Here is a 25,073-nt window from a genome sequence, read left to right as displayed (position 1 = left end):
AAGCCTCCGGTCCAATCGCTCGAGACAGGCAAGGCTCAGCGTCTTTTTCAACAAAACCAGCCATGTGGAGTGGTGAGGACACACAGACTCAAAGAGACGCAGGTGAGTCAGCGGGGTTTTACCTGATGATACTGGATCAGCCTCAGCAACATTGAGACCACGACCTCCTTCTGGGTTTCTAGCTCTTTGCCGGCATCGGCTTTATTAGCTCCTCTCAAGATGAAGAGGTCGTGGACGATGGGCTGCAGAGCCGGGATTGCTGAAGAGAAACAGAGGGTGGTTAGGATCGAAGTTGCGCACTATCCCTCCCCACAATCCAAAGATTTTCTGGGCCCGAAACTTGGTTCTTATTTCATTCCCACGGGTTATCCTGAAGCCGGAGGAATTTACTTTGGGTAAACAAAGAGGGGATTTCTTACCACCTAGGCCAGGGGTAGGCAACCTCATCTCTGACTCATGGACTTCAACTCTCAGAATTCCTGAGTCAGCTATGCTGACTCAGGAATTCTGGGAGTTGAAGTCCATGAGTCCTAAAAGAGCTGAGGTTGCCGACCCCTGGCCTAGGCCATCGTTGAATGGTGGCTCAAGAAGGTTCCAGAAGCCGGGATTTCACCCAGGACCTCTTCCCAAGAGAAAAGCTCCCCCCCCTCCCAGAGAGGCTGGAAGAGGCCTTAGCTCAAAGCAGGACCCTCGGGGCTAAGGCAGGACTAGAACTCACAGCCTCCTGGTTTCTAATCCGGCCCCTTAACCACTAGACCAAACCGGATTGGATTATTTTATTTTATATTTTATTTGATTATTTTATATTTTATTTTATTTTATATTTTATTTCATTTATTATTTCATTTATTATTTTTATTTCATTTATTATTTTATTTTATTTATTTTTCCTATTTTATATTATATTTTATAATTTTTTTGTTGTTTTTTAATTATTTTATTTTAAAAATAAAAAATAAAATAAATATAAAATAAAAAATAAAATGAATTTTGATATTTTATTTATATTTTGTATTTTATTTTATTTTATTTTTACTTTATCTTATATTTTCTTTTATTTCATTTATTTTTTTTTCTTGTTTTATTTAAAATAAAATAATAAAATATAAAATAATGTAAAATAAATAGCAAACAAAATAAAATAATAAAATACATTTTATTATTTTATTTATTATCTATCTTATTTTATGATTTTTATTTTATTTATTATTTTACTTTATTTTACTTCATTTTATATTTTAAGTGCCTGCCATGTTCAGCAACGACTTCCGTTCCACGACTTCCGATGTCCCTGCTTACCGTGTGTCACGGCTTTCCTCCCGCTGGCCATGATCCCGTCGCACAGCTGAATAATTTTAGGAATTCCAATGATCTGCTTGGAGTGGTAGCGCTCGTAAGACAACAGCACCAGGAAGAAAAAGACGCTGGGAATAATGGCTTCCGATTCCCTGGGGTGGGGGAAAAAGAAAAGTAAGAAGAAAAAAGAAACCTTGGACTTCCTCGGCAGCAATGGGAGGGGAGGAGGGAACGTTGAAAGAGTCCTAGGGGCCCCGTGGTTAGAGTGTGGCATTGCAGGCTGACTCTGCCCACCGCCAGGAGTTCGATCCTGACTGGCTTGAGGTTGAATCCGCCTTCCATCCTTCCCAAGTCGGTAAAACGAGGACCCAGATTGATGGGGGGGGGGTAAGAGGCTGACGCTATAAACTGCCCAGAGAGGGCTGTCAATCACTGTGAAGAGGTATATAAGCCTGTTATTGCTAACTATCTATGTCTCATCTCTCTGTCATTATTTCTGTCTCTCGCTGTTTCTCTGTCTCTCCATCCGTCCATCTTTATTTCCTATCATCTATCTTCATCCATCTATGTCTTTATCTATCATCACTGTCTTTTCTTCTATTTCTATCATCATCCATCTTCATCCATCTATCTCTTTATCTCTTATCTATCCATCTATCTACCATTTCTATCTTTATCTCTTCTATTTCTTTCTTTCTGTCTCTCTATCTACATCTATCTATCTTCATCCATGTCTTTATCATCTCTCTATCTCTTCTATTTCTATCATCATCATCCATGTTCATCCATCTCTTTATCTCCTATCTACCTACCTACCTACCATTTCTCTTTATCTCTATCTATCTATCTATCTATCTATCTATCTATCTATCTATCTATCATCTATCTATCTATCTATCTATCTATCTATCTATCTATCATTTCTCTTATCTATCTATCTATCTATCTATCCATCCATCCATCCATCCATCCATCCATCCATCCATCCATCCATCCACCTACCCACCTACCTATCAGAATGCAGTACTGCAGGCAAACTCTGCCCACTGCCAGCAATTTGATCCTGACCGGCTCGCTCAGCCTTCCATCCTTCTGAGGTCAATAAAACGAGGACCCAGATTGTTGGGTGGGGGAAGAGGCTGACTCTGTAAACCGCTTAGAGAGGGCTGTCAAGCACTGTGAAGCGGTATATAAGTCTTAAGGGCTATTGCTATTGTTCGTACAGGGCAGTGCTGGAAGGGAAGGATCTGTGCTTCACACAAGCATCCATCGAAGTCCCCATCCTCTCCCCCTCCCTGTTTCTCTGTGGCCGCCTCCCACCCTGGGTCTTCTCTCCTATCGGGCCTACAAGAACAACACCTGGAGTTATTTTGGAGTACAGATAGTCCTCGACTTACGACAGTGGAGGCCAAAATTTATGTCACGAAGGCATTTGTCAAGTGAGCTCTGCCCCATTTTGTGACCTTTCTCACCACAGTTGTTAAGGGAAACGTGGCAGCTGTTAAGTGAGTAACCCGGTCGTTAAGTGAATCTGGCTTCCCTCATTGACTTTTGCTTAGTCAGAAGGGGATCGCATGACTCCGGGACACCGTGACCGTCATAAATAGGGGTCAGTTGCCAAGCAGCCGAATTCGGATCACGTGACCCTGAAGATGCCGCAAGGGTCGCAAGGCTGAGAAACGGCCGTAAGCCACTTTTTTCCAGTGCCGTTGCAACTCTGAACGGTCGCTAAAGGACGTGTGGTAAGGCAAGGACTATCTGCAGTCTCCTTTATTGTTCTTCACCTATAGAACGGAGGAGGAGGAGTGACAAAGCCAGGGGGGGGCGAAGTCAAAAGAGGAATCAGCCTAGAATCTCTACAGAGCTACAAATGGACTAATCCAGGGGTAGGCAACCTTGGCTCTTTTATGACTCGTGGACTTCAAGTCCCAGAATTCCTCAGCCAGCCATGCTGAGGGGAAAGGGAGAGGTTTCCAAGCTGAGCCATGCTGGCTCAGGAATTCTGGGAGTTGAAGTCCATGAGTCATGAAGGGGCCATAGTTTCCCCATGCTGGCTCAGGAATTCTGGGAGTTGAAGTCCACAAGTCATGAAGGGCCAAAGTTTCCCCCATGCTGGCTCAAGAATTCTGGGAGTTGAAGTCCACGAGTCATAAATGAGCCAAGGTTGCCTACGCCTGGCCTAATCCAACCCTTCCTGAATTCCGTTGACCCTTATCTAATGCCAAGATAGCGCTGACCATCACTTGAATCGACTCCTATGCGTAGAGATGTAGAAGCAGCAAAACGAGGCTCCGAATCGGCCGTTTTTGCGTACAGCCTCCGTTTCGCATAAATACGTAAGGAAACCTGTGTAAGACGGAACGTTGTACCTGAATTGGCCGACTTCAATGTATTCAAACTGCTTTAGAACAAATCCAATAAAAACCTAGAAGCAAAAGAAATATCCAGATGTAATTTCTGCAAACATCGGAGAGGAGTACGTTCTTGCATCGTCTCGCGTAAATCAAAACGAAACGGACCATGACGTCTGACGAAAAACAATAAACAACTCATTACTGGGTTGACATAACCGCGACTCGCACTTATGTCAAAGAAAACAAAGCACAAAGGAAGTGAGCAGGACTTCAGTTGTCAAATGTCCGTCACGTCATCGGATCTTGGACAGGGAGGGAGGCAAAAACCCTCTTAGATTTGAGCTAAGAGAAAAGTATTTCTGCTTGCATAAATTTCCTTCCATTGGGGGGGGGGAGAGAAGGACAGGAAGGGGGGGAGGGAGAGGGAGGGAGGGAGAGAGAGAGAAGGAAGGAGAGAGAGAGAGAGAGAGAGAGAGAGAGAGAGAGAGAGAGAGAGAGAGAGAGAGATTCTTTATTACAATCAATGACCGATATAAAATACAGGTAGTCCTCAACTTACAACATTTCATTTTGTGACCGCTCAACGTTACGACGACACTGGGGAGAAACAAGTGATTTATGACCGATTTCCCACGCTTAAGACTGTTGCAGCTTCCCCACGGTCACGTGATTGACCCCAAAATGTATGTCGCTAGGCGAGACACTTGTTAAAGCGAGTTTTCCCCTAACCTCATTTTACAACTTTTCTTGCCACCGTTGTTAAGTGAATCACTTCAGCTGGTAAAGTTAGCAACCCAGTCATTAAGTGAATCTGGCTTGCCCTCGTTTTGACTCTGCTGGTCAGAAGGTCGCAAAAGGGGGTCCCGTGACTCCCGGGGACACGGCGACCGTTGTTGACTAGGAGTCCGTCGCCAAGTGTCCAAATTTGGATCCTGTGACCGCGGGGAGGCTGCAAATGGTCACGAGTGTGAAAAATGGTTGCGAGTCAATTTTTTTCAGCGCCGTTGTAACTTTGAAGGGTCATTAAACGAAATGTCATCATTGTACTAGGACTATGAAAAGGCTCAACATGTTGCACCTGGCCTCAAGGTGATCACACCTTTCCTTTAGTTCAGAGGTCCCCCAATCTTTTGGGCATCAGGGACTGGTTCCGTGGAGAGAGGATTTTCCACGGACCGGAGGGTGTGCGGTTTTGTGTGCTGCCTGAATCCCGCGGATGGGGCTTTGCTTGTTTGTGTGGACCGGTTGCTGGCGTGCCGCAGCCCACTGCTGGTCCACGGACCGGGGGGGTTGGGGACCCCTGGCTTTAGTTTTCTAGGGAGCTGAAAGGGTTGAAGTGGACAGACGTCAGGCGTGATAGTCCGAGTTTCCCAGAGAAGGTTCAGCTTAAGCAGATTTATTGCTAAAGGCCTGTGCAGCAGGAATCTTCTCGACTGAAGGTCAGCATCTGGTTAGTTCGATAAAGGTCAATGGTGGCCAAAGGGGGGACAGGGCTTGGTTCCTTTATGGCTACCTAGCAATTCTAGGCTGATTCCTTGTTTAACTCCGACCTTTGGTTCTGCCGGTTCTTCTCCCACAACAGACCATGATGGGCTGACTGCAGATGACCCTTGTTCTGCAGCAACAGAGGCTGAGCACAGAACACAGAGAAGAGCAACAAAGATGATTAGAGGACTGGAGGTTAAAACATATAAGGAACGGTTGCTGGAATTAGGTATGTCTAGTTTAATGAAGGGAAGGACGAGGGGTGACATGATAGCAGTCTTCCAATCTTTCAGGGGTTGCCCCAAAGAAGAGGGAGTCAAGCTGTTCTCCAAAGCACCTGAAAGCAGGACAAGAAGCAACGGATAGAAACGAATCAAGGAGAGAAGAAAGCTAGAACTAAGGAGGGATTTCCTGACAGCGAGAACAATTAATCGGTGGAACAACCTGCCTCCAGAAGCGGTGGATGCTCCAACACTGGAAGTTTTTAAGAGGAGACTGGACAGCCATTTGTCTGAAATGGTATAGGGTTCCTGCCTGAGCAGGGGTTTGGACTAGATGACCTCCAAGGTCCCTTCCAACTGTATTATGATTATGATTATGATTATTATTACGGAAACTTGGGTGGGCTCTTCACTGGGAGGGTCGTCTGAGTTGGCTCGGGAGTTCATGGCTTCCATGACAGCCATGGGCCTGACCCAAGTAATTCAGGGCCCGACTCATGTGGGGGGGGGGTCACACTCTCGACCTGGTGTTCATGTCCGGACAGTGGTTGGATGATCTGGGAGGGGGGTTCACTGGTCATTGTTCCCCTGTCATGGTCCGACCATTATCTCCTGCGGCTGGTCTTCCGTTATGCTACCCCCCACTGCTGGGCTGCGGAACCGACCAGGTGGTTCCGCCCCAGGCACCTAATGGACCCGGAACGGTTCCAGATGGCGCTTGGGTCTATACCCGTCGCCCTCACTCACAGCCCAGTTGATGCCTTGGTTGATGCCTGGGATAGGGCGGCCGCTGAGGCACTCGACTGTGTTGTACCCTTGCGACCCCTGACCTGGCGCAGATCCCGTTGGGCCCCATGGTTTTCTGTGGAGCTCCGGGAGATGAAGCGTCGGAGACGGGGTCTAGAGAGCTGTTGGAGATCCACCCAATCCGAATCTGACCGATTGCAGTTAAGAATCTTTATAAGATCTTATCTTGTGGCGATGAGGACGGCGAAGGCTAATTACTTCGCTGCCCTCATCGCGTCCGCAGATAATCGCCCGGCCACCCTGTTTAGGGTGACTCGCTCCCTTCTTAACCAGGAGGTGAGGGAGGATCCCTTGCAGGGGCGGGCCGAGGAGTTTAGTCATCATCTGACGGACAAAATCGCTCAGATCCGGGCCGGGTTGGACTCGGCGGAGTCTGACGTAGAGGAATCGGACGGTCTTGAACATGTTATCTGGACTGAGTTCGATCCTGTTTCCCCTGATGATGTGGACAGGATGATGAGGAGGCTGAGCTCCACCATCTGTTTGTTGGACCCGTGCCCCTCCTGTCTTCCCCGCCTCCCTGAAGGAGGCAGTGGTGAGACCCCTCCTCAAGAAGCCTGCCCTGGACACGGCTGTTTTAAATAACTATCATCCGGTCTCCAACCTTTGCTTTCTGGCGAAGGTTGTTGAGAGTGTGGTGGCGCATCAGCTTCCTGGATGAAGCTGATTATCTGGACCCGTACCAATCGGGTTTCAGGCCTGGGCACAGCACGGAGATGGCATTGGTCGCGCTGGTGAATGATCTCTGGCGGGCTCGGGACAGGGGTTGTTCCTCTGTCCTAGTCCTATTAGATCTCTCAGCGGCTTTCAATACCATCGACCATGGTATCCTACTGCGGCGTCTCAGGGGGTTGGGAGTGGGAGGCACTGTTTTGCGGCAGTTCTCCTATCTCCTGGGCCGCTCACAGTCGGTGTTGACGGGAGGGAAGAGGTCCGCCCCGAGGCCTCTCGTTTGTGGAGTTCGTCAGGGGTCGGTTCTCTCGCCCCTCCTGTTCAACATCTATATGAAGCCGCTGGGCGAGATCATTCGTGGTTTTGGGGTGGGGTATCATCAGTACGCTGATGATACCCAACTTTTTTTCTCCACCCTGAACCAACCCAGTGATGGCCCGTTGCCTGGAAGCGGTCCGGGTCTGGATGGGGAGAAACAGGCTTCGTCTCAATCCTGCCAAGACTGAGTGGCTGTGCATACCGGCATCTCGGGTCAACCAGACTATTCCATCTCTAACAATGGGGGGTGAGGTGTTACCCCCCGTTGATAGGGCTCGCAACTTGGGCGTCCTTCTGGATTCACGGCTCAATTTTGACGATCATATAGGAGCCGTGACCAGGGGAGCTTTTGCCCAGGTTCGCCTGGTGCGCCAGTTGCGACCCTACCTGGACCGAGATGCCCTACGCATAGTCACTCATGCGCTCGTGACCTCCCGTTTAGACTACTGCAACGCTCTCTACATGGGGCTGCCCTTGAGGACCACCCGGAGGCTTCAGCTGGTGCAGAATGTGGCTGCGCGACTCGTGATGGGGGTCCCACGATACTCCCATGTAACACCGTGAGCTGCTTTGGCTTCCGGTTGCCCTTCGGGTGAGATTCAAGGTGCTGGTGATGACCTATAAAGCCCTACATGGCTTGGGTCCGGGATATCTGAGGGAACACCTGCTGCCAGCATCAAGCTCCCTTTGGCCAGTGCGCTCCCACAGGGAGGGTCTTCTCAGGTTGCCGCCGGTTAAAGATTGCTGGCGTGTAACACCCAGGGGTAGGGCCTTCTCAGTGGGCACGCCTGCCCTTTGGAACCAGCTGCCCGCGGAGCTTAGGACTGCCCCCAACCTCCGTTCATTCCGCCGGGACCTGAAGACCTGGCTCTTCGAGCTCTCTGGCCCAGGCTCAGAATTTTTAATTTTAACTGGGGTTTTTATTTTCTCTCAGGGTTTCATTTAATCTTTTTTAATTGTTTTAACTTTGTATGGATTTTCTTTTAAATACCCTGTAAACCGCCCTGAGTCCTTCGGGAAAGGGCGGTATATAAATCTAAATAAATAAATAAATAAATAAATTATTATTATTAATATTACTCACTTGGTCAGAGTCCAGAAGACAGTAGTTGACCCGCAGTTGAACGAGTTGAGCAAGAAGGTCCAAGACTTGCCGTTGCAGTTGTACTGACGTGGTGGTGGTGTATTGCTTGAGCGCTTTGATGACCAGCGGTTCAAAGAGACGGATGTGGTTGTGAATGATATTCTAAGGGAAAAAGAAAAAGGGTGGTGACTCAGTGGAACACCGGGCGAAAAGAAAGCTGTGGAAGAATGGCCTCCCATCTTTGCGGCGCCATTTCGGGACCACCACCCCCCGCAAATGACTCCACACCGTAAGAACAGCTGAAGGGCAAGATCTCATGCAGGGATGAGCCCAATGCCGGGCTGTGGCCTTTTGGCCACCAGGCTGCGTGAATAGCTGGCCAGTGCTCAGGCAAGTGTCCGTACGCTCGCCACCCCTCGCACTAGCATTGCCACAAGCGTCACGCAGGTGTAATGCTGCTACATCACGCAGGTGCTAGCATCGCCCCGAGCGTTGCCTGGGTGCATTGCTTGCAGCACACGCACACAGTCACATTCGCGTCTGCGCGTGCACGCATAAAGGCAATTGCCCCTGCCTTTCCCACCGGGTTGCCAACTGAGAAAGATTGGGGACTCTTGAACTAATGGACTCAGGGGAAGCTGTGCAAAGAACTCTCTATCTTTAAAGTAGCCTTGTTTTTTTTAAAAAAAACCTCTTACACAAGTAGTCCGGAAGGCAAAGATTTCCTGCAAGTTGTTGAATCCTGCAAGGGATTCCAGATGGCAGATCCTGCTAAAATCGGAGGAAACCCTTTCAGGTGGGGGACACCCAGAGGAGATACAGAAACTCTACCCTCAGTTGCACGGACAACACTGAGTGGTGAGATTCACAGTAACTTATTTCAGGACTCAAGGCAGGTGGGTGGAGGGGGGGGCTCCAAACCTGGCAATTTTAAGTCTTTTGAGCTTCAACTCCCAGAATTCCCCAGCTGGCAGAGCTGGGAGTTGAAGTCCACAAGTCTTCAAGTTGCCAAGTTCGGAGAGCCCTGGTCTATGGTTAAAGAAAAATACCCTGCCCCAGATAAATATTCAACATGTTTCTCTTACAGTATTTTTTATTTTTTTAAAAAAAATGTGCTTTGTGTTGTACCTTGTCAGCCCGGTGCTTAGCCGTATTTGTGGCGCCAGTTTTCAGTTGCGCAGAAACCTTTTGCAATATGTCAAACCAGCTATAAGAGCAAATATTAACACAGGGTTAGGATTTAGAGTCAACGATTCACACAACAACAACAAAAAAAAAACCTTTGTAACTGAACCTGAGCTAACACAAGCAGCTTCGGGTAGGCATGAGACAAGGTGACACGATTTATTTATTTATTTTAATCCCATTTATATCCCGCCCTTCTCTGAAGACTCAGGGCGGCTTACAATTTAAGCACAAACCAATGTGCTTAGCAATAGCCTTCATTCTATGTATATGCCTGCTTATTATTAGGGCTTTTGCCCCCAAGCGGCATTATTACAAAGTCAGCTTAATTGCCCCCAAAAATCTGGGTCCTCATTTTACCTACCTGGGAAGGATGGAAGGCTGAGTCAACCTTGAGCCTGGTGGGACGCGAACCTGCACTAATTGCAGGCAGCTGGGGTTACTTAAGGAGGCATTAGCCCACTGCGCCACCAAGGCTCTATTTGGGATTATGTCTGGTTTCATTTATTTTTATTTATACTTCTTAACTAACCATCCATCTCCCTTGCTTTTACCGTTTGAACACATCCCAGCAAAAAGCACGGCAACGACTGTGTTAATAATCGCTGCCATTTTTTCCGTTTTATTTTATTTAGTATACTACCAACGAATCGTGCCACCTTAGAAACAGATTAAATAAATAAATGCAACAGGTTCTGCACGACAGACTTGGATGTGCTTTTAAAATGAATGCAAAAGTAAAGTAGCATTTGTGTACCACCTCCCCAAAAACCTCTAGATAGCTAAAATCTCTTGGGATAAAAACATCCATAAAACCTACTATCATCCCAGTTATCTTAAAAGTCTAGCACGGTGGACAGATTTTACCAATTTTAATTTTTGGCTCCCCCAAAAAAGGGATCCTTTTATTTTCAAAACAGAGAATAATTTGGTAGCTGCTTTTTTTTTTGCATACGTTAAAGTTTAACTGGCTCAGATTCTAACAAAGAAGATTTTTTTCCCCCAATAACTAACCAGCAATTCTATGCAAAGCGTAATAAGCAAGAGCGATTTGTTGTTACTTCCAACAAATGGCTAATTGAGACTTTTAAGACGTTCTGCACTTTGTCCAATCTGTTCACAGTAAATCTGCAAAGCAAGGGTAGGCAACTTTGAGACAGGTGGACTTCAACTGTCTGGGGAATTCTGGGAGTTGTAGTCCACCTGTCTTAAAAGCTGTCAAGCTTGGAAACCCTCCCCCCCTTTTTTTTTTTTAAAGCACTGCAATACTTAGGCGTCTATTTCTCCTGCCTTTAGAGTTCAGTCATTCTAGACAGGATGGCAAACTGGTCACCGGTTTGGAAGGATAAAAGTGCCTCCTACCCCGAGGTGTCCCGTTCCTGCTCGGCTTGCATCATATTCCGCAAACTGGCATCGGCGAGGGCCTGGGTGAATTGGGTGTAGGGGGCCATGAAGCAGCAGTGGTAAAGGCCCGGCCTTAAGTTGGAGGAGCCCAAGCGCTGGCATTTGCCCTGAGCTCGGCAAGCGTTGGAAGACCAGCTGTCGAACTGAGAGGCCAGGTTGGTGCCAAACAAGGTCTTCAGTAACTGTTGGAAGCGGGAAGAAGCAGCTTCGTGAGAGTATGGAAAATCACAGTGATGCTAAACCAAAAAGAGAATGGGGGAGGAGGGAGGAGGAGGAGGAGGAGGAGGGCGGCGGCCTTAAGCTCTGCCATTAGAAGAGATGGATGGGACCAGAGCCCGCACCAGCTGGAGATCTTGAAAGGGGAGACTCTGCACCCTCTTTTGGTCCTTGCCCTCCTCCATCCAACTGACTTTCTGCTTATTTATTTGATTGCTGAATGGCCCAAGGGCCCGCAATGTGACTTATGTTGCTCCAGAACAAACGATAACACGCAGAGTTCAAGAATGTCTCCTTAGGAAATTTTAAGGCAGCCGGGAGGATCTTATCACAGCCATACCAGAAGCAGTTAGAAGCTTAGCTTCCTTACGATAGCCAATTAAAACATCTATCCCGTTGCAATTCTAGGGCTCCATATTATGGGATTTTATTAGGGTTTTATCTTAATTTAATATATTATCTCCTATACTGCATTGTCAACATACACGCACAATTTCTCTCTCTCTCTCTCTCTCTCTCTCTCTCTCTCACACACACACACACACACACACACACACAGCATTTTGAAGTGAGGTTTCGGTCAGACCAGGGGTAGGCAACCTGGGCTCTTTTATGACTCGTGGACTTCAACTCCCAGAATTCCTGAGCCAGCCATCCTAGCTCAAGAATTCTGGGAGTTGAAGTCCACAAGTCATGAAGGGGCCAAAGTTTCCCCCATGCTGGCTCAGGAATTCTGGGAGTTGAAGTCCACCAGTCATGAAGGGGCCAATTTTCCCCCCATGCTTGCTCAGGAATTCTGGGAGTTGAAGCCCACGAGTCACAAAAGAGCCAAGGTTGCCTACCCCTGGGTCAGACAGTTGTGTCAAATTTGGGTTCAAATCTACACTGGGAGGGATTAAAGTAATGCAATGCAGCTGACTGAAGGAAGAACTCTTCTCCGAGAAAGACGCAAGGAGAGACATTTTAAAGATTCTTTGTTACCTGCTGAACACACACCGTCGCCATGACTGGTTCTTTGTTGAAACAGGATTTCAGGTAACACAGAATTTCTTCCACATACTAAAAAACAGAAAGGCAGAATTAAGGCATTGCCCAAACAAGCACTGAGCATGCTGCAGTAGCAAACGAATAATTAAGAATACAAAGTTCCATGAAGAAATACAACTTTTCTTGGAAGGCTGTGCACATTCCGCAGAAGGCAAACATGTTTGGCATTTTTAGGCCCCACGAAACTCTTAATTCTTATCACTCAATCACAATAGTGTTCAAAGCATCAATTAGTTTTTAGATTTTTTTTATTTATTGTTTTTATAAATAATTCAAGGCGGTGAACCTAGTTGTTAACGCTCCTTCCTATTTTCCCTGCAACAAGCCTGTGAGCTGAGTTCAAAGCTCTAAACCAGGGGTAGGCAACCTTGGCTCTTTGATGACTCGTGGACTTCAACTCCCAGAATTCCTGAGCCAGCCATGCTGAGGGGAAAGGAAGAGGTTTCCAAGCTGAGCCATGCTGGCTCAGGAATTCTGGGAGTTGAAGTCCACGAGTCATAAAAGAGCCAAGCTTGCCTACCCCTGTTCTAAAGTAATAGTCTACATTAATTAACATTAATTATGTTTTCATATGTTCCTCTAACTCAGGGGTCTTCAGACATGGCCCTTTGATGACTCGTGGACTTCAACTCCCAGAATTCCTCAGCCAGGCACGCTGGCTGAGGAATTCTGGGAGCTGAAGTCCACGAGTCATCAAAGGGCCACGTCTGAAGACGCCTGCTCTAACTGAATTGGCTGAGAGACATTTGAAAACACTGTAAGCCAGCATGAACCCACCTTTCCAATGTCTTGTAGAGTTGCCAGTTCTAAGATCTGAGAGAGAACGTCCAAAGCTGATCTCAGGAATGCACCAAACTTTTCATTGACGTTTTGGAGATCGAGTGTGACCTTACCAAATAAAGAAAAAGAAAGACAGACATAGAATTCTTTATTGGCCAAATGTGATTGGACACACAAGGAATTTGTCTCCAGTGCAGAAGCTCTCAGCCAGCCAGCTCAAGGAATTCTGGGAGTTGAAGTCCACAAGTCATAAAATGGCCATGGTTCCCCACCCCTGCTAGCTCAGGAATTCAGGGAATTGAAGTCAACAGGTCATAAAGGGGCTGTAGATCCTGTGGTGGGATTCAAATATGTGGACAACCAGTTCTCTGTGTGGATGCCACTTCTGGAAGTCCATTCTGGGCCTGGGCAACAAAAAATTAGCTACCGGTTCTGCGAACTGGCTGAATCCCACCACTGTGTAGTTCCCACCTCTGCCTTAGAACCTGGGTCTTACATATTAAAATGGCGGGCTCAGGAATTCTGGGAGTTGAAGTCCACAAGCCATAAAAGGGGACCGTAGTTCCCCACCTCAGAACTTGGGTCTTACATATTAAAATGGCGGGCTCAGGAATTCTGGGAGATGAAGTCCACAAGCCATAAAAGGGGCCATAGTTCCCCCTCTGGCTTAGAACCTCATATATTAAAATAAAGCCAAAAAAAAAGCAATAGCAGAAATCACATGAAGTGACCCTGTAGACAGAGGTCTTCTTCTCCCTGCAAACTTGGAAAATCTACGGGTGACGGAGAGGCCCAATGGCGAGTGACCTAATTTAACAACACAATCTTAGCTAGTAAGGCATGTTTCTGACAGCTGGCAAAAAGAAAGAAAGACTCCTTAATTTCTATCCAAAACTTCAGAAAAGGCAGTTTGCAAGTCAAACCAAAGCAGGGCAGAGCGCGGACTCCAGATTATACAAAACACAAAAAGCATCAGCGCTACGAGTCAACGGCCGGCACTTCCTAGCCAAGATCTAAGGAATTCGTAACGCTGCGGCATGGATTACTCAGGAAATGTGCTGGGATACAAATACCTTATAGTTGGCGTAGGTTGCCTTCAGAACGTCGTAGAGCTTGAGATAGGATGGGAGATGATAGAAGTGACCCAACGTGGAGGATGATTTACTTGGAGGAGCGGGGCTGGAAATGTCACTTTGCCGGGGAGCTGATAAATCAAGCAAGGAGAGAGAGAAATTCCTTAATAACGTTAACGCTCTTGAGCGCTCCTCTCAATACCTCTGTGGATTACGCGCGAAGGAAGTCAGTTCTAGGCAAACTGCGGCCAAACGGACGCCGCAAGCTAACCTCTTTCCCTCTCCTTCTGTTCCAAGGGAGAGCCCAAACTCGGCAGCTAACTTGAAGAGCATGGAGCCGAGGGATCCTGGCTTCTGGGGGCCATGCTTGGAACTGCTTGGCTACGTGTGACAGATGAAGTTGCCTTAATCATGAGGTCCCCAATCTTTTGGGGCACCAGGAACCAGTTCCGCGGAGAGAGGATTTGCCGCGGACCGGCGGGCACGTGGTTTTGTGTGCTGCCTGCATCCCGCAGATAGGGGCTTTGCTTGTTTCTGCGGACCGGTTACTGTCATGCCACGGCCCGCTCCTGGTCCACGGACCGGGGGATTGGGGACCCTTGATTTAGAGCAGAGGTCCCGAACCTTTTGGGCCCCAGGGACCGGTTCCGCGGGAAGAGGTTTCTCCACGGACTGGAGGGTGCGCGGTTTTGTGTGCTACCTGCATGCCGCGGATGGGGCTTTGCTGGTTTGTGCGGACCGGTTGCTGGCATGCCGCGGCTCTCTACCGGTCTACGGACTAGGGGTTGGGGACCCCCTGCCTTAATCGTAAACCCTAAAGGAATTTCATCCGTGAAACTCATGGGGAGCAGCAGCTGAGGACTGAGCCGGACAGTAATTCACAAAAACTGTCGGGATCAGAAATCAGAAACGTTGAACTTGGGATTTACTGATTAGGTTGAACTGTGGCTAGAGAAACGGCGAGTTTACGCTACTCGGGAAAAGTAAAAGGTGGAAAGTCGATGTTCATGCTTTATTCTACTGCCACAGAGGAAGTCAGAGGTCAATGCTCTTTTTTCTTTCTCCCCACCCTCCCCCATCTCTTTTTCCCTTTTCCCTCCCCGCTGGGTCCTACTATTTGCGTTCGGTGTTTTATTTTATAATCCAATAAAAGGTTGTCATACGTAGAAATGTATTCGTCTTTTAAGATTCCACAAGATTCCTGGCGGTTATGCCCCCGCCTCTCCGTTTCGATCTTACGTTTGCGTAGAAGAGTTGAACGCACTTTACACAGGGGGGGAGGTCTTCAACTTACGGCCACAGTTGAGCGCAACGTTTATGTTGTTAAGTGAGGCATTTGCTAAGCGAGTTTTGACCCGTTTTACGATCTTTCTTGCCACGGCTGTTAAGTGAATCAATGCAGGTCGTTAAGCTAGTCACCCGGTTGTTAAGAGAATCTGGCTTCCCCCGTTGACTTGGCCTGGCCAAAGGGTCGCAAAAGGGGAATCACGTGACTTTGAGATACAGCGACCGTCCTAACTACGAGCCAAGAATCAGACAAGTGGACGTTTTTAAGAAGAGACTGGACAGCCATTTGCCTGAAATGGTATAAGGTTTCCTGCCTGAGCAGGGGGTTGGACTAGATGACCTTCAAGGTCCCTTCCAACTTTTTTTTATTTTATATTATTATTATTATTATTATTATTATTATTATTATTATTATTATTATTATTATTATTATTATTATTATTGTTATTATTATTATAAGTTGGGATTCAAGTTTGGGTTCCATTTTAACTGAATAAAGAGCCTTCCTTAATAATATCTATCTATCTATCATCTATCTATCATCTATCTATCTATCTATCTATCATCTATCTATCTATCTATCTATCTATCTATCTATCTATCTATCTATCTATCTATCTATCTATCTATATCTATCTATACCTATGTCTACACCTACATCTGACTATATCTATATCTATAATCTAATCCAGGGGTGTCAAACTCAATTTCACTGAGGGCCGCATCAGCATTGCGGTTGCCCTCAAGGGGCCCGGTGGGTGTGGCTTGGGTGGGCATGGCCTACTGGGTGGGTGTGGCTAGAGTGCGTATGGCCTACTGGGTGGGCATGGCCAGCTCTACATTGTTCGCATCAAGAGTGCCTATGGGGGCCTGGGCAGGAGTGGGACAGATCTGAGGGTCTCTGCCAGAAGGAGGGTCTCTGGGCCAGGGCCAAGGCAGTGGGGGCCGTTCCCTCACTGTTTCCAGGATGGCTTCGCGGGCCACATGAAACCACTTCGTGGGCCGGATCCGGCCCCCAGGCCTTGTGTTTGACATGTCTGATCTAATCTATCTATCTATTAAAAAAATCATTTAGACTTTATCACATCATTCTCCAAACCTGGGCTGTTTTGACTGGTCTTTTTAGGACTTATGGCTGCCGTGGCTTGTTCTGCAACGTCTTTTTCTTTCCCTTTGCGACGGATTGGACTCAGCGAAGGTGTGTTGGTTAGAGACGGTAACGTGGCCTGGAGGAAAAAAATAATAATTAAAAAAATCCTTCTCGCCAGTTTGGAAGTGGGGGGGGCGTGCCCCACCCCCGGAGGTTTTTAAGAAGAGACTGGACAATCGTTTGTCTGAAGTGGTTTAGGGTTTCCTGACTAAGGTCCCTTCCCACTGTGTTACTCTGTTACTCTGCAAACGTACACTAAATCAGGGGTCCCCAACCCCCGGGCCGTGGACAGCAGCGAGCCGTGGCATGCCAGCAACCAGTCCACGCAAACAAGCAAAGCCCCATCCGCGGTGGCAGTGCCGCTAGTATCGCACAGGCATCGTTGCCACACACCTTGCGCGGGGGATGGCAGCGCCACGAGCGGCAGTGGCACGCCACACAAAGGTGGCAGCATTGCTACAAATGTGCGGGTAGCGGCAGCGTCACGGGCTGCAGGTGGGCTGTGGCGCAATCCTTGCATGGAGGGGGTTGGCGGCACAATCCTGGCACCGGGGCGGCATCACTGCGGGCCACAGCGCGAGCCCGCACTGGTGGTAGCATCGCCACGAGCCTGGCAGTGCCACAATCCTCACACAGGCCCCGCATGTCGCTGAGAGCCTCGCACACATACTCGCAGCCGTTTGTGTGGTGCACATGCTCACAGGCTGTTTGTACGCACGTGTGGCTGCATTCACGTTTGGTCATGCGCACGTAAGGCGCCTGCCCTTCCCTCTCCCACCGGGCCGCCAATCCAAGCCGGCCTGGTCTAATGGGTTTGGGGTATTTTATTTAGTAATGTTTAATTATTTATTGTAATGGGCTAGTTCTATTTAATCTTATTTTTTAACTTTTGTACATTGTATTTTTATTGTATTTTTATTGCCCTGTACACCGCCCTGAGTCCTTCGGGAGAAGGGCGGTATAGAAATTAAATTAATAATAATAATAATAATTAATAATCCAAAAAGGTCGGAGACCCCTGTCCTAATTCACAGAAGAGGTCAGGTGAAGAGCGATGCTTCTGGTGTTCACGGCCAAACGATGCATAATTGGAGTGGATGAATTTCAAGTGCTGGGAATGAGCAGGGGGACCCCAAACGGTCGCTAAACGAACAGTTGTGAAGTCGAGGATTATCCGAAACAAAGTCTTACGCTCCCCCTTACCTCAAAACAAGCCAACAACGTCCAGGCAACAAACGTACCTTTAGTGTCGGGCCGGGAACGGCATCGTCCAGAATGTGGGAGCAAATATTGATGACCTTCAGCAAATGGGAAAAGAGGTGGTTGACCATCAGGGCGAGCGTCTGGTCAGCCAGGGCCGCCCACGAATCCTCCTGCTTAGCGGCGGCAACGCTCGCTTCGTCCTCGCTGTGCGTCCAAGGGTTTTGCAGCGATTTGGAAGCGCTGGCTGAAAGCACGACAAGCGTTGGAAAACAAAAAACTAGAGATGGCTGAATTGTTTTGATTAAAGAAAAGAAAGACTTTCATTTCTACGTGGAGAGTGGGGTTTTGTGCTGGAGGTGGGGAGGGGGGAAAAAAATGAAAACTTTGATTTTGGGTTTGAATAATTAGGTTGCTATAGAAATGGCTAGTTTGTGATCAGAGAAGATGCTACTGGTAGATGTCATCAGACAGATAAGCAGTATAGTATTTTTGTAACGTAGGAAATGCGACAACATTGGGATGGTGTGTCTAAGTGGAAAGCCTGGATATAGGATGGATATGTGTGTGTGTGTGTGTGTGTGTGTGTGTGTGTGTGTGTGTGTGTGTGTAAATTTTTTGGATTGCTAACAAAGAATTAAAGGGAAACAGATATGATCATTTCAAACTTATTTGTTCTCATCAATCAGCCATACCCTTCTGAGATTCGAACCTGGGCCGATTGCACCTTAGGCAATTGTTCTAACCTTTAGGCCACTGGCTCTTTCTCGCTTTGTTAGCTGAGAAGCAAGGGAGATATGTGTTAAGTGTTTGTTAAGGTTAGGCTGAAACAGGAAATAAGATTTGTCCCGTGTTTGGGGCCTAGCAAGGTACTCTAAATACTTAACAAACACTTAACATTTGCTGAGTCCTTCGGGAGAAGGGCGGTATATAAATAAAATTATATTATTATTATTATTATTATTATTATTATTATTATTATTATTATTATTATTATTATTAATAATAATAATAATTATTATTATTATTATATATGGGAAAGCTACCTGATATCAACCTAAGCAAGTTGCGCTTCCTTTTTCTGGTTATTTGGCTGTAACTTTTCATAAAATACAGATAACGGAACAAACTTTGTTGCATTACACTCTTGACTAAATTATCTTTCCATTGATATATAATTTTATGGTATTACTCTAAAAAAAAAAGTAGTGTTGTTAGCCATCAAACCTGAAAAATACACTTTTCCCAAAAGGTTTCCATAATTTTGGGCCACTACTTGAAGCCTTTGAACTATGGTGCTGGAGAAGACTCCTGCGAGTCCCTTGGACTGCCAGGCGATCAAACCGGTCAGTCCTAGAGGAGATCAACCCTGACTGCTCTTTAGAAGGCCAGACCCTGAAGCTAAAACTCAAATACTTTGGCCACCTAATGAGAAGGAAGGACTCGCTGGAGAAGAGCCTAATGCTGGGAAAGGTTGAGGGCAAGAGAAGAAGGGGACGACAGAGAATGAGGTGGCTGGATGGAGTCACTGAAGCTGGAGGCGTGAGCTTAAATGGACTCCAGAAGATGGTAGAGGACAGGAAGGCCTGGAGGAACGTTGTCCATGGGGTTGCGATGGGTCGGACACGACTTCACAACTAACAACACTGTATAGACAGATAAGGCTCCCCAGGGTTCAACACCTGTGAGTGAAGATGAATTGTTCTCTTACCTGCCAGCAAGTTGCCAGCCAGGACCAAAGCGTCTTGGTGAGCGGAGAGATCCAGAGGGAACGAAACGGAGGAAAGGAGAGACAGCAGCAATCCCACCATCCCGACCGTGCTCTTCTCCTGTGGCTCTTCCATGCCTCCCGGGAGAGAAAAACTGGAATTCGAGTTTCAACATGATCAGTTTCCACCACCGGAGGAATAAAACGCTGGCACGGAGCAAGTGCAACGTAGTGCAGGCAGGTTTGTTTGCCAAAAGATTATTTGGCATGACTTAACATTCACCCCACAAGCGGGGGGGTGGGGGGTGTGTGTGTGTGCACTCACTATCCTGCTTGCGTGAGGTTTGGGGTTAGGCAAGACTCCACAGGGACTTCCTGTTGTGATTCAGTGTCAGCCTGTGCTCCCAGCAGCTGAGTCTGAGGAGGAGGAGGAGGAGGGGTTTGGAGAGCCTTCGGTGTCAGAGGAAGGCTCTGATGCACTGTAGGACTCTCAGCCTGGCCCCTCCAGTTGTGTTCTTCATGAGGCTCAGCTGTGTGAGGAGGAGGGGTCGGACTCAGAGGAGTCACAGCTGAATCTGTTCAGAGATGCTAGAAGCAGAAGGCAATCCAGCAGAGCAGAGAAAATCAATGAGGCAACTCAGTGAGAGGAGGAGAAGGCAGTGAGAAGCCACGCCTTGGGACTGATGATAAAAGGGGAAGGTGTGGGTGGGGCTGGTTGCTAAAGGCAACCGTTTGGAAACATTCACAGAGAATCCTGGTCTGTTCTTGCTAATCTGTTTCGACTCTTTGTTTGTTGACTCTTGTTGGATGTTTGGAATCATGTATTTCTGGTTGAAGAAAATATTCTGCTGCTTTTTTGTTTGAAAGACTTTACCATTTGGAACTGTAAATAAATTTGGGTTGGGGTTTTTCCAGCCTATTGATTGTTAAAAGGAAAAAGGGGTTGTCCCTGACACACAAACAGGGCCGGTCGTAGGCTGGAACAGAACACTTCCCCCCCCACACACAAAATAAATTGTTCTTATGGGACACACCAGGGCCTCCCACCCCAGGGGACAAAAAAGAATTCATCGGGCTGGGCCAAACTGTGGCAGGGGATCAAAAAGAGCTGGTCATACATGCTTTGTAGATTATTGTCCCCCCATCAGCACCAGAATGCCCCAGCCAGCATGGGAGTGGAAGGCTGCCAAGGCTGGAGACCCCTGCTCTGGACCCCCCCCCCACCCTTTCCAGGAAGGAAACGCTAACCAGCTGCAACTTACCCACAATGCCATCCCACGTTCCAGGTGCAAACAGGAAATGATGAGGACAAAACACACAAGGCTTCGCAGCAGCCGAACTGGGAACCGCAAGGGAGGAAAAATATGAGGATCAGCAAGAACAGGGAAATGTGGGAGAGACGCAGCGCGGGGCGCTGCTTTGGTAGATAAACGGGCGTAGTTGAGATGGAAGAAAGGACGACAAGTCTTAAAGAAAAAATAAAAAGCCCAACTGGTAAAAATCTGGGACGTCAAAAAGGATCCAGGATGAAAACTCACCGTCAGAGATCGTGAAGGCGAGGTTGTCAACGCGTGGGATACCGCCGAGATCACTCTGGAAAGATTGTTCTCCACCATGACGTCTGCTGGACTTTGCATCAGATTGTACCCTCTGTATGTTCTAGAACAACACGGATGCAGGTCATTAAAACTTTTCTTACCAAACGTTCATCGGGGCTGCTTAAGGAGGAAAAGGACATTTAACATCTAACATTTAAAGGTAAAGGTCAAGGTTCCCCCGCACATGCGTGCTAGTCGTTTCCGACTCTAGGGGCCGGTGCTCATTTCCGTTTCAAAGCCGAAGAGCCAGCGCTTGTCCGAGGACGTCACCGTGGTCATGTGGCCGGCATGACTTAGACGCCAAAGGTGCATGGAACGCTGTTACCTTCCCACCGTCGTGGTCCCTATTTTTCTACTTCCATTTTTATGTGCTTTTGAACTGCTAGGTTGGCAGAAGCTGGGACGAGTAACAGGTGCTCACTCTGTTACGCGGCACTCGGGATTCAACCGGCCAAACTGCCGACCTTCTGATCGACAAGCTCAGCGTCCTAACCCACTGAGCCACCGCGTCTTTTATATCCCTTCTAATGGAGGCTTTATTTGACCTGAAGAGGACCTTCCGTTTAATCAGAACAGATGGAAGGGACCTTGGAGGTCATCTAGTCCAACCCCCTGCTCAGGCAGGAGACCCTGTACAATTTCAGACAAAGGGGCTGTCCAGTCTCTTCCTAAAAAATCTCCAGTGATGAAGCACCTACAACTTCTGGAGGCAAAGTTGTTCCACTGTTTAATTATCCTCGCTGTCAGGAACTTTCTCCTTAGTTCCCGGTTGCTTCTCTGCTTGGGTAAGTTCCATCCGTTGCTTCTTGTCCTGCCTTCGGGTGCTTTGGAAAATAAGTGGACCCCCTCCTCCTCTTTGGGGCAGCCCCTCAAATACTGGAAGGGACGCAGTGGCTCAGTGGGTTAGGACGCTGAGCTTGTCAATCAGAAGGTCGGCAGTTTGGCGGGTCAAATCCCGAGCGCCGCATAGCAGAGTGAGAGCCTGTTACTCGTCCCAGCTTCTACCAACCTAGCAGTTCAAAAGCACCTAACAATGCAGGTAGAAAAATAGGGACCACTCCGGTGGGAAGGTAACAGCGTCCCGTGCGTCTTTGGCGTCTAGTCATGCCGGCCACATGACCATGGAGACGTCCTCGGACAAGCGCTGGCTCTTTGGCTTTGAAACGGAGATGAGCACCGGCCCCTAGAGTCGGAAACGACTAGCACGCATGTGCGGGGAAACCTTTACCTTTTTACCTCAAATACTGGAAGACTGCTATCATGTCCCCCCCAGTCCTTCTCTTCTCTAGACTGGCCAAACCCAAATCCTGCAACCGTTTTTTCTATGTTTTAGTCCCCAGGCCTTTAATCGTCTTAGTTGCTCTTCTCTGCACTTCTGTCAAAGTCTCAACATCTTTTTTCTAATGGGGTGAGCAAAACTGGATGCCGGATTCCAGGTGTGGCCTTAGTAAGGATTTATAAAGAGGTACTAATCCTTCGTGTGATTTTGATTCTATGCCTCTGATTACACAACCCAGGACTATATTCGCTTTTTTGGCTACTGCCGCACACGGCTGGCCCGTGTTTAACTGATCGTCCACTCGGACTCCCAGATCCCGCTCAGTTTGCGGCTGGAAACCTAATTTGTCAAGTAATTCAGCCGTTAAACTCCAGCAAGTACAAGAATGCAAGTTAAACCCAAAGGTCCTTTTTTAGGAGGCAACTGGACTTTCTGGTTTTTCCTTTGAAGACGTTTCGCTTCTCATCCCAGAAGCTTCCTCAGCTTCTGACTGGATGGTGGAGGAACGGAAGGATTTATACTCCTTGCAGACAGCTGGTCGTTTGCCTTCTTTTAGAGAGTCGTTGAGGCCACCTGGAGGTTTATCTATGTCCTCAGTGATGCTTTTTCAACTGGACTGTCTTGCTTTTCTTTGAAGACATTTCTCTTCTCATCCCAGAAGCTTCTTCAGCTCTGACTGGATGGCGGGGAATGGGAGGATTTATACTCCTTGCAGAAAACTGGTCATTTGCCTTCTTTTAGAGGGTCGCTGAGGCCACTTGGAGGTTTGCCTGTCTCCTGAAGGTCGCCTGAGTGGTGCAAATGGGTGTGGAGCCTTCTTGGAACTGCTGAAAGGACTGTGACCTACAACACAGTCCTTTCAGCTGTTCCAAGAAGGCTCCACACCCATGTGCACCACTCCGGTGACCCTGAGGACACAGGTAAACCTCCAAGGGGCCTCAACGACTCCCTAAAAAAAAGGCAAATGACCAGTTTTCTGCAAGGAGTATAAATCCTCCCATTCCCCGCCATCCAGTCAGAGCTGAAGAATCTTCTGGGATGAAAAGCAAAACGTCTTCAAAGGAAAAAGAAGAAACTCCGGTTGCCTCTTGAAAAAAGCACCTTTGGGACAACCCTGACCTGGATGACGGAGAATCTCCGTGGACAAAGCAAGCTAAACTCGACGACAGATTTATCCGAAGTCAAAAGGAAGAGGTGAGTAATAACAGAAGGCTCTCCTCACCGATTTAAAGGAACGTTACCGAACGAGGCGTTTGTTCCCTGCTAAAGGGAGCTCTACCTGGTGATGGTGCTCACGGCGAACTGGGAAGCTGGTGGTGTTTCATGCATCAAGAGCTTCAGGTAGACGCTGCTTTGCTCCTTCGCCAGAGCCACGACTGGATCAGCTTGCCCGGCGTCGCAACTGTAGAACAGTTTTGGAACCAGCCTGTGAGAAATAAGAGAGACAAGTGAGAAGGGCCTTCTTACAAAGAGGAAAAAAGAAAACCAGGGACACACTGGGCAGCTTCCACCCGGTGTGCAAGCATCCTTTTTGTGGGGGGGGGGGAAGGTGGTGGAGAAAATAGACAGCAGCTTAGAGCAGGCCCTGAACGAAGCAGATTGCCGTATTGTCCCATATACGAGACGCTATTTTTTCCCCCTGCAAACACCCTTTTCAAAAAATCAGGTGCATCTTATACAAGGACAGCATTCTTATACACGGAATGCGTGCCAGTGTGGGTTCTTTACGTGCCGCTGCCATGCCGCCTGGTGCAGGGGTCAAGTACGGCCAGTCTAGCGAAAAGAAGGACTAGGTGGGACATGATACCAGTCTTCCAATATCTCAGGGGCTGCCCCAAAGAAGAGGGAGCCAAGCTATTCTCCAAAGCACCCAAAGGCAGGACAAGAAGCAACGGATGGAAACTAGTCAAGGAGAGAAGCAACCTGGAACTAAGGAGAAACTTCCTGACAGTCAGAACAATTAACCAGTGGAACAACCTGCCTCCAGAAGTGGTGAATGCTCCAACACTGGAGGTTTTTAAGAAGAGACTGGACAGCCATTTGTCTGAAATGGTATAGGGTTTCCTGCCTGAGCAGGGGGGTTGGGCTAGATGACCTCCAAGGTCCCTTCCAGCTCTATTCTGATTATTTTTATACTTGCCGGACAGGACAGCCGGTGAGGCATTGAGTAGGCCAGTTAAAACTCAATTATATCCTTCTGCCCCTAGTGTTCCCTCCTCGTGGCTGGAGTTTTTTGGGGGGAGGGGCTGGGGGGGGGTCAGGATGGGAAACAACAGGCCTTAACTGAATCCCAGCAACAGTAGATGGCTGTGGGTTTCAGCAACTTGCATAGCTGCAAGTTTCACGTTACGGAACTGCCTGCTTCGACAGGCTGCCTTCCGGCTTTTCAGCCTCGCTGATCTCCAGCTTGAAATGTCAATCGCAACGCAGAAATCAGTGAGTTTTGGCTTCAATTTAGCCATTGATAATGCATTCGCTTTTCCTTTCCCTTTCAAGTCCTACCATTCAACGTTCCAGCTTTTGCAATGGGCTCCAAATCCTTCCCCGTAGGAGAATGTAAACTTTGCACTTTGGGGAAGCCTTGGGACAAGTGCATTTTGGGCCACGCGCGCAGTCTTCCCATGAAACATATTCGGGTTATTAAACCCCTGCCGGTTGACAATTGCTATTCCTAAAGCGCAATTCCCATTATGCATCAGATTTACAGCGTACGCTCTCCTTCCGTAGGAAAAAAAATGAGCAAATGTGGCAAGAACAGAAAAATTAAGTTTCGCTGAACGGATAATACCTTACTAAAGACGCCGCTGCCACGCGCCTGACTCTGGGGTCTTCGTCCCCCAGGAGAGAAATGATGACTTCTTTCAGAACCCGGTCCTGAAGTTTTAACAGCTGTGGGGGGAAAAGCAGTG

The 25,073-nt window shown here is 47.8% G+C and overlaps 1 protein-coding gene across 1 annotated transcript in view; it reads right to left on the bottom strand.

Annotated features, from left to right (window-relative positions):
- The window catches only part of HTT (huntingtin), a gene marked incomplete at its 3' end in the record, with an annotated part of 80,199 nt that overhangs the window by 31,622 nt on the left and 23,504 nt on the right, over positions 1 to 25,073 (bottom strand). The window contains exons 20-35 of the mRNA XM_083368057.1: positions 24,953 to 25,053; positions 23,444 to 23,590; positions 20,826 to 20,946; positions 20,550 to 20,626; positions 19,291 to 19,442; positions 17,621 to 17,826; positions 16,329 to 16,455; positions 13,943 to 14,073; positions 12,867 to 12,977; positions 12,024 to 12,101; positions 10,785 to 11,008; positions 9,366 to 9,444; positions 8,238 to 8,399; positions 3,666 to 3,721; positions 1,300 to 1,448; positions 123 to 259 (exon numbers count right to left, since the gene is read on the bottom strand). Of these exons, the coding sequence (XP_083224183.1) occupies positions 123 to 259; positions 1,300 to 1,448; positions 3,666 to 3,721; positions 8,238 to 8,399; positions 9,366 to 9,444; positions 10,785 to 11,008; positions 12,024 to 12,101; positions 12,867 to 12,977; positions 13,943 to 14,073; positions 16,329 to 16,455; positions 17,621 to 17,826; positions 19,291 to 19,442; positions 20,550 to 20,626; positions 20,826 to 20,946; positions 23,444 to 23,590; positions 24,953 to 25,053 (2,058 nt within the window). The remainder of the gene's footprint in view (positions 1 to 122; positions 260 to 1,299; positions 1,449 to 3,665; positions 3,722 to 8,237; positions 8,400 to 9,365; positions 9,445 to 10,784; positions 11,009 to 12,023; positions 12,102 to 12,866; positions 12,978 to 13,942; positions 14,074 to 16,328; positions 16,456 to 17,620; positions 17,827 to 19,290; positions 19,443 to 20,549; positions 20,627 to 20,825; positions 20,947 to 23,443; positions 23,591 to 24,952; positions 25,054 to 25,073) is intronic.

This window comes from Vipera ursinii (genome assembly GCF_947247035.1).
Source record: "Vipera ursinii genome assembly, chromosome: 7".
NCBI classification, from domain to species: domain Eukaryota; kingdom Metazoa; phylum Chordata; class Lepidosauria; order Squamata; family Viperidae; genus Vipera; species Vipera ursinii.
The sequence above is the reverse complement of the archived record's forward strand: the minus strand, read 5'-3'. Positions and strand labels throughout refer to the sequence as shown.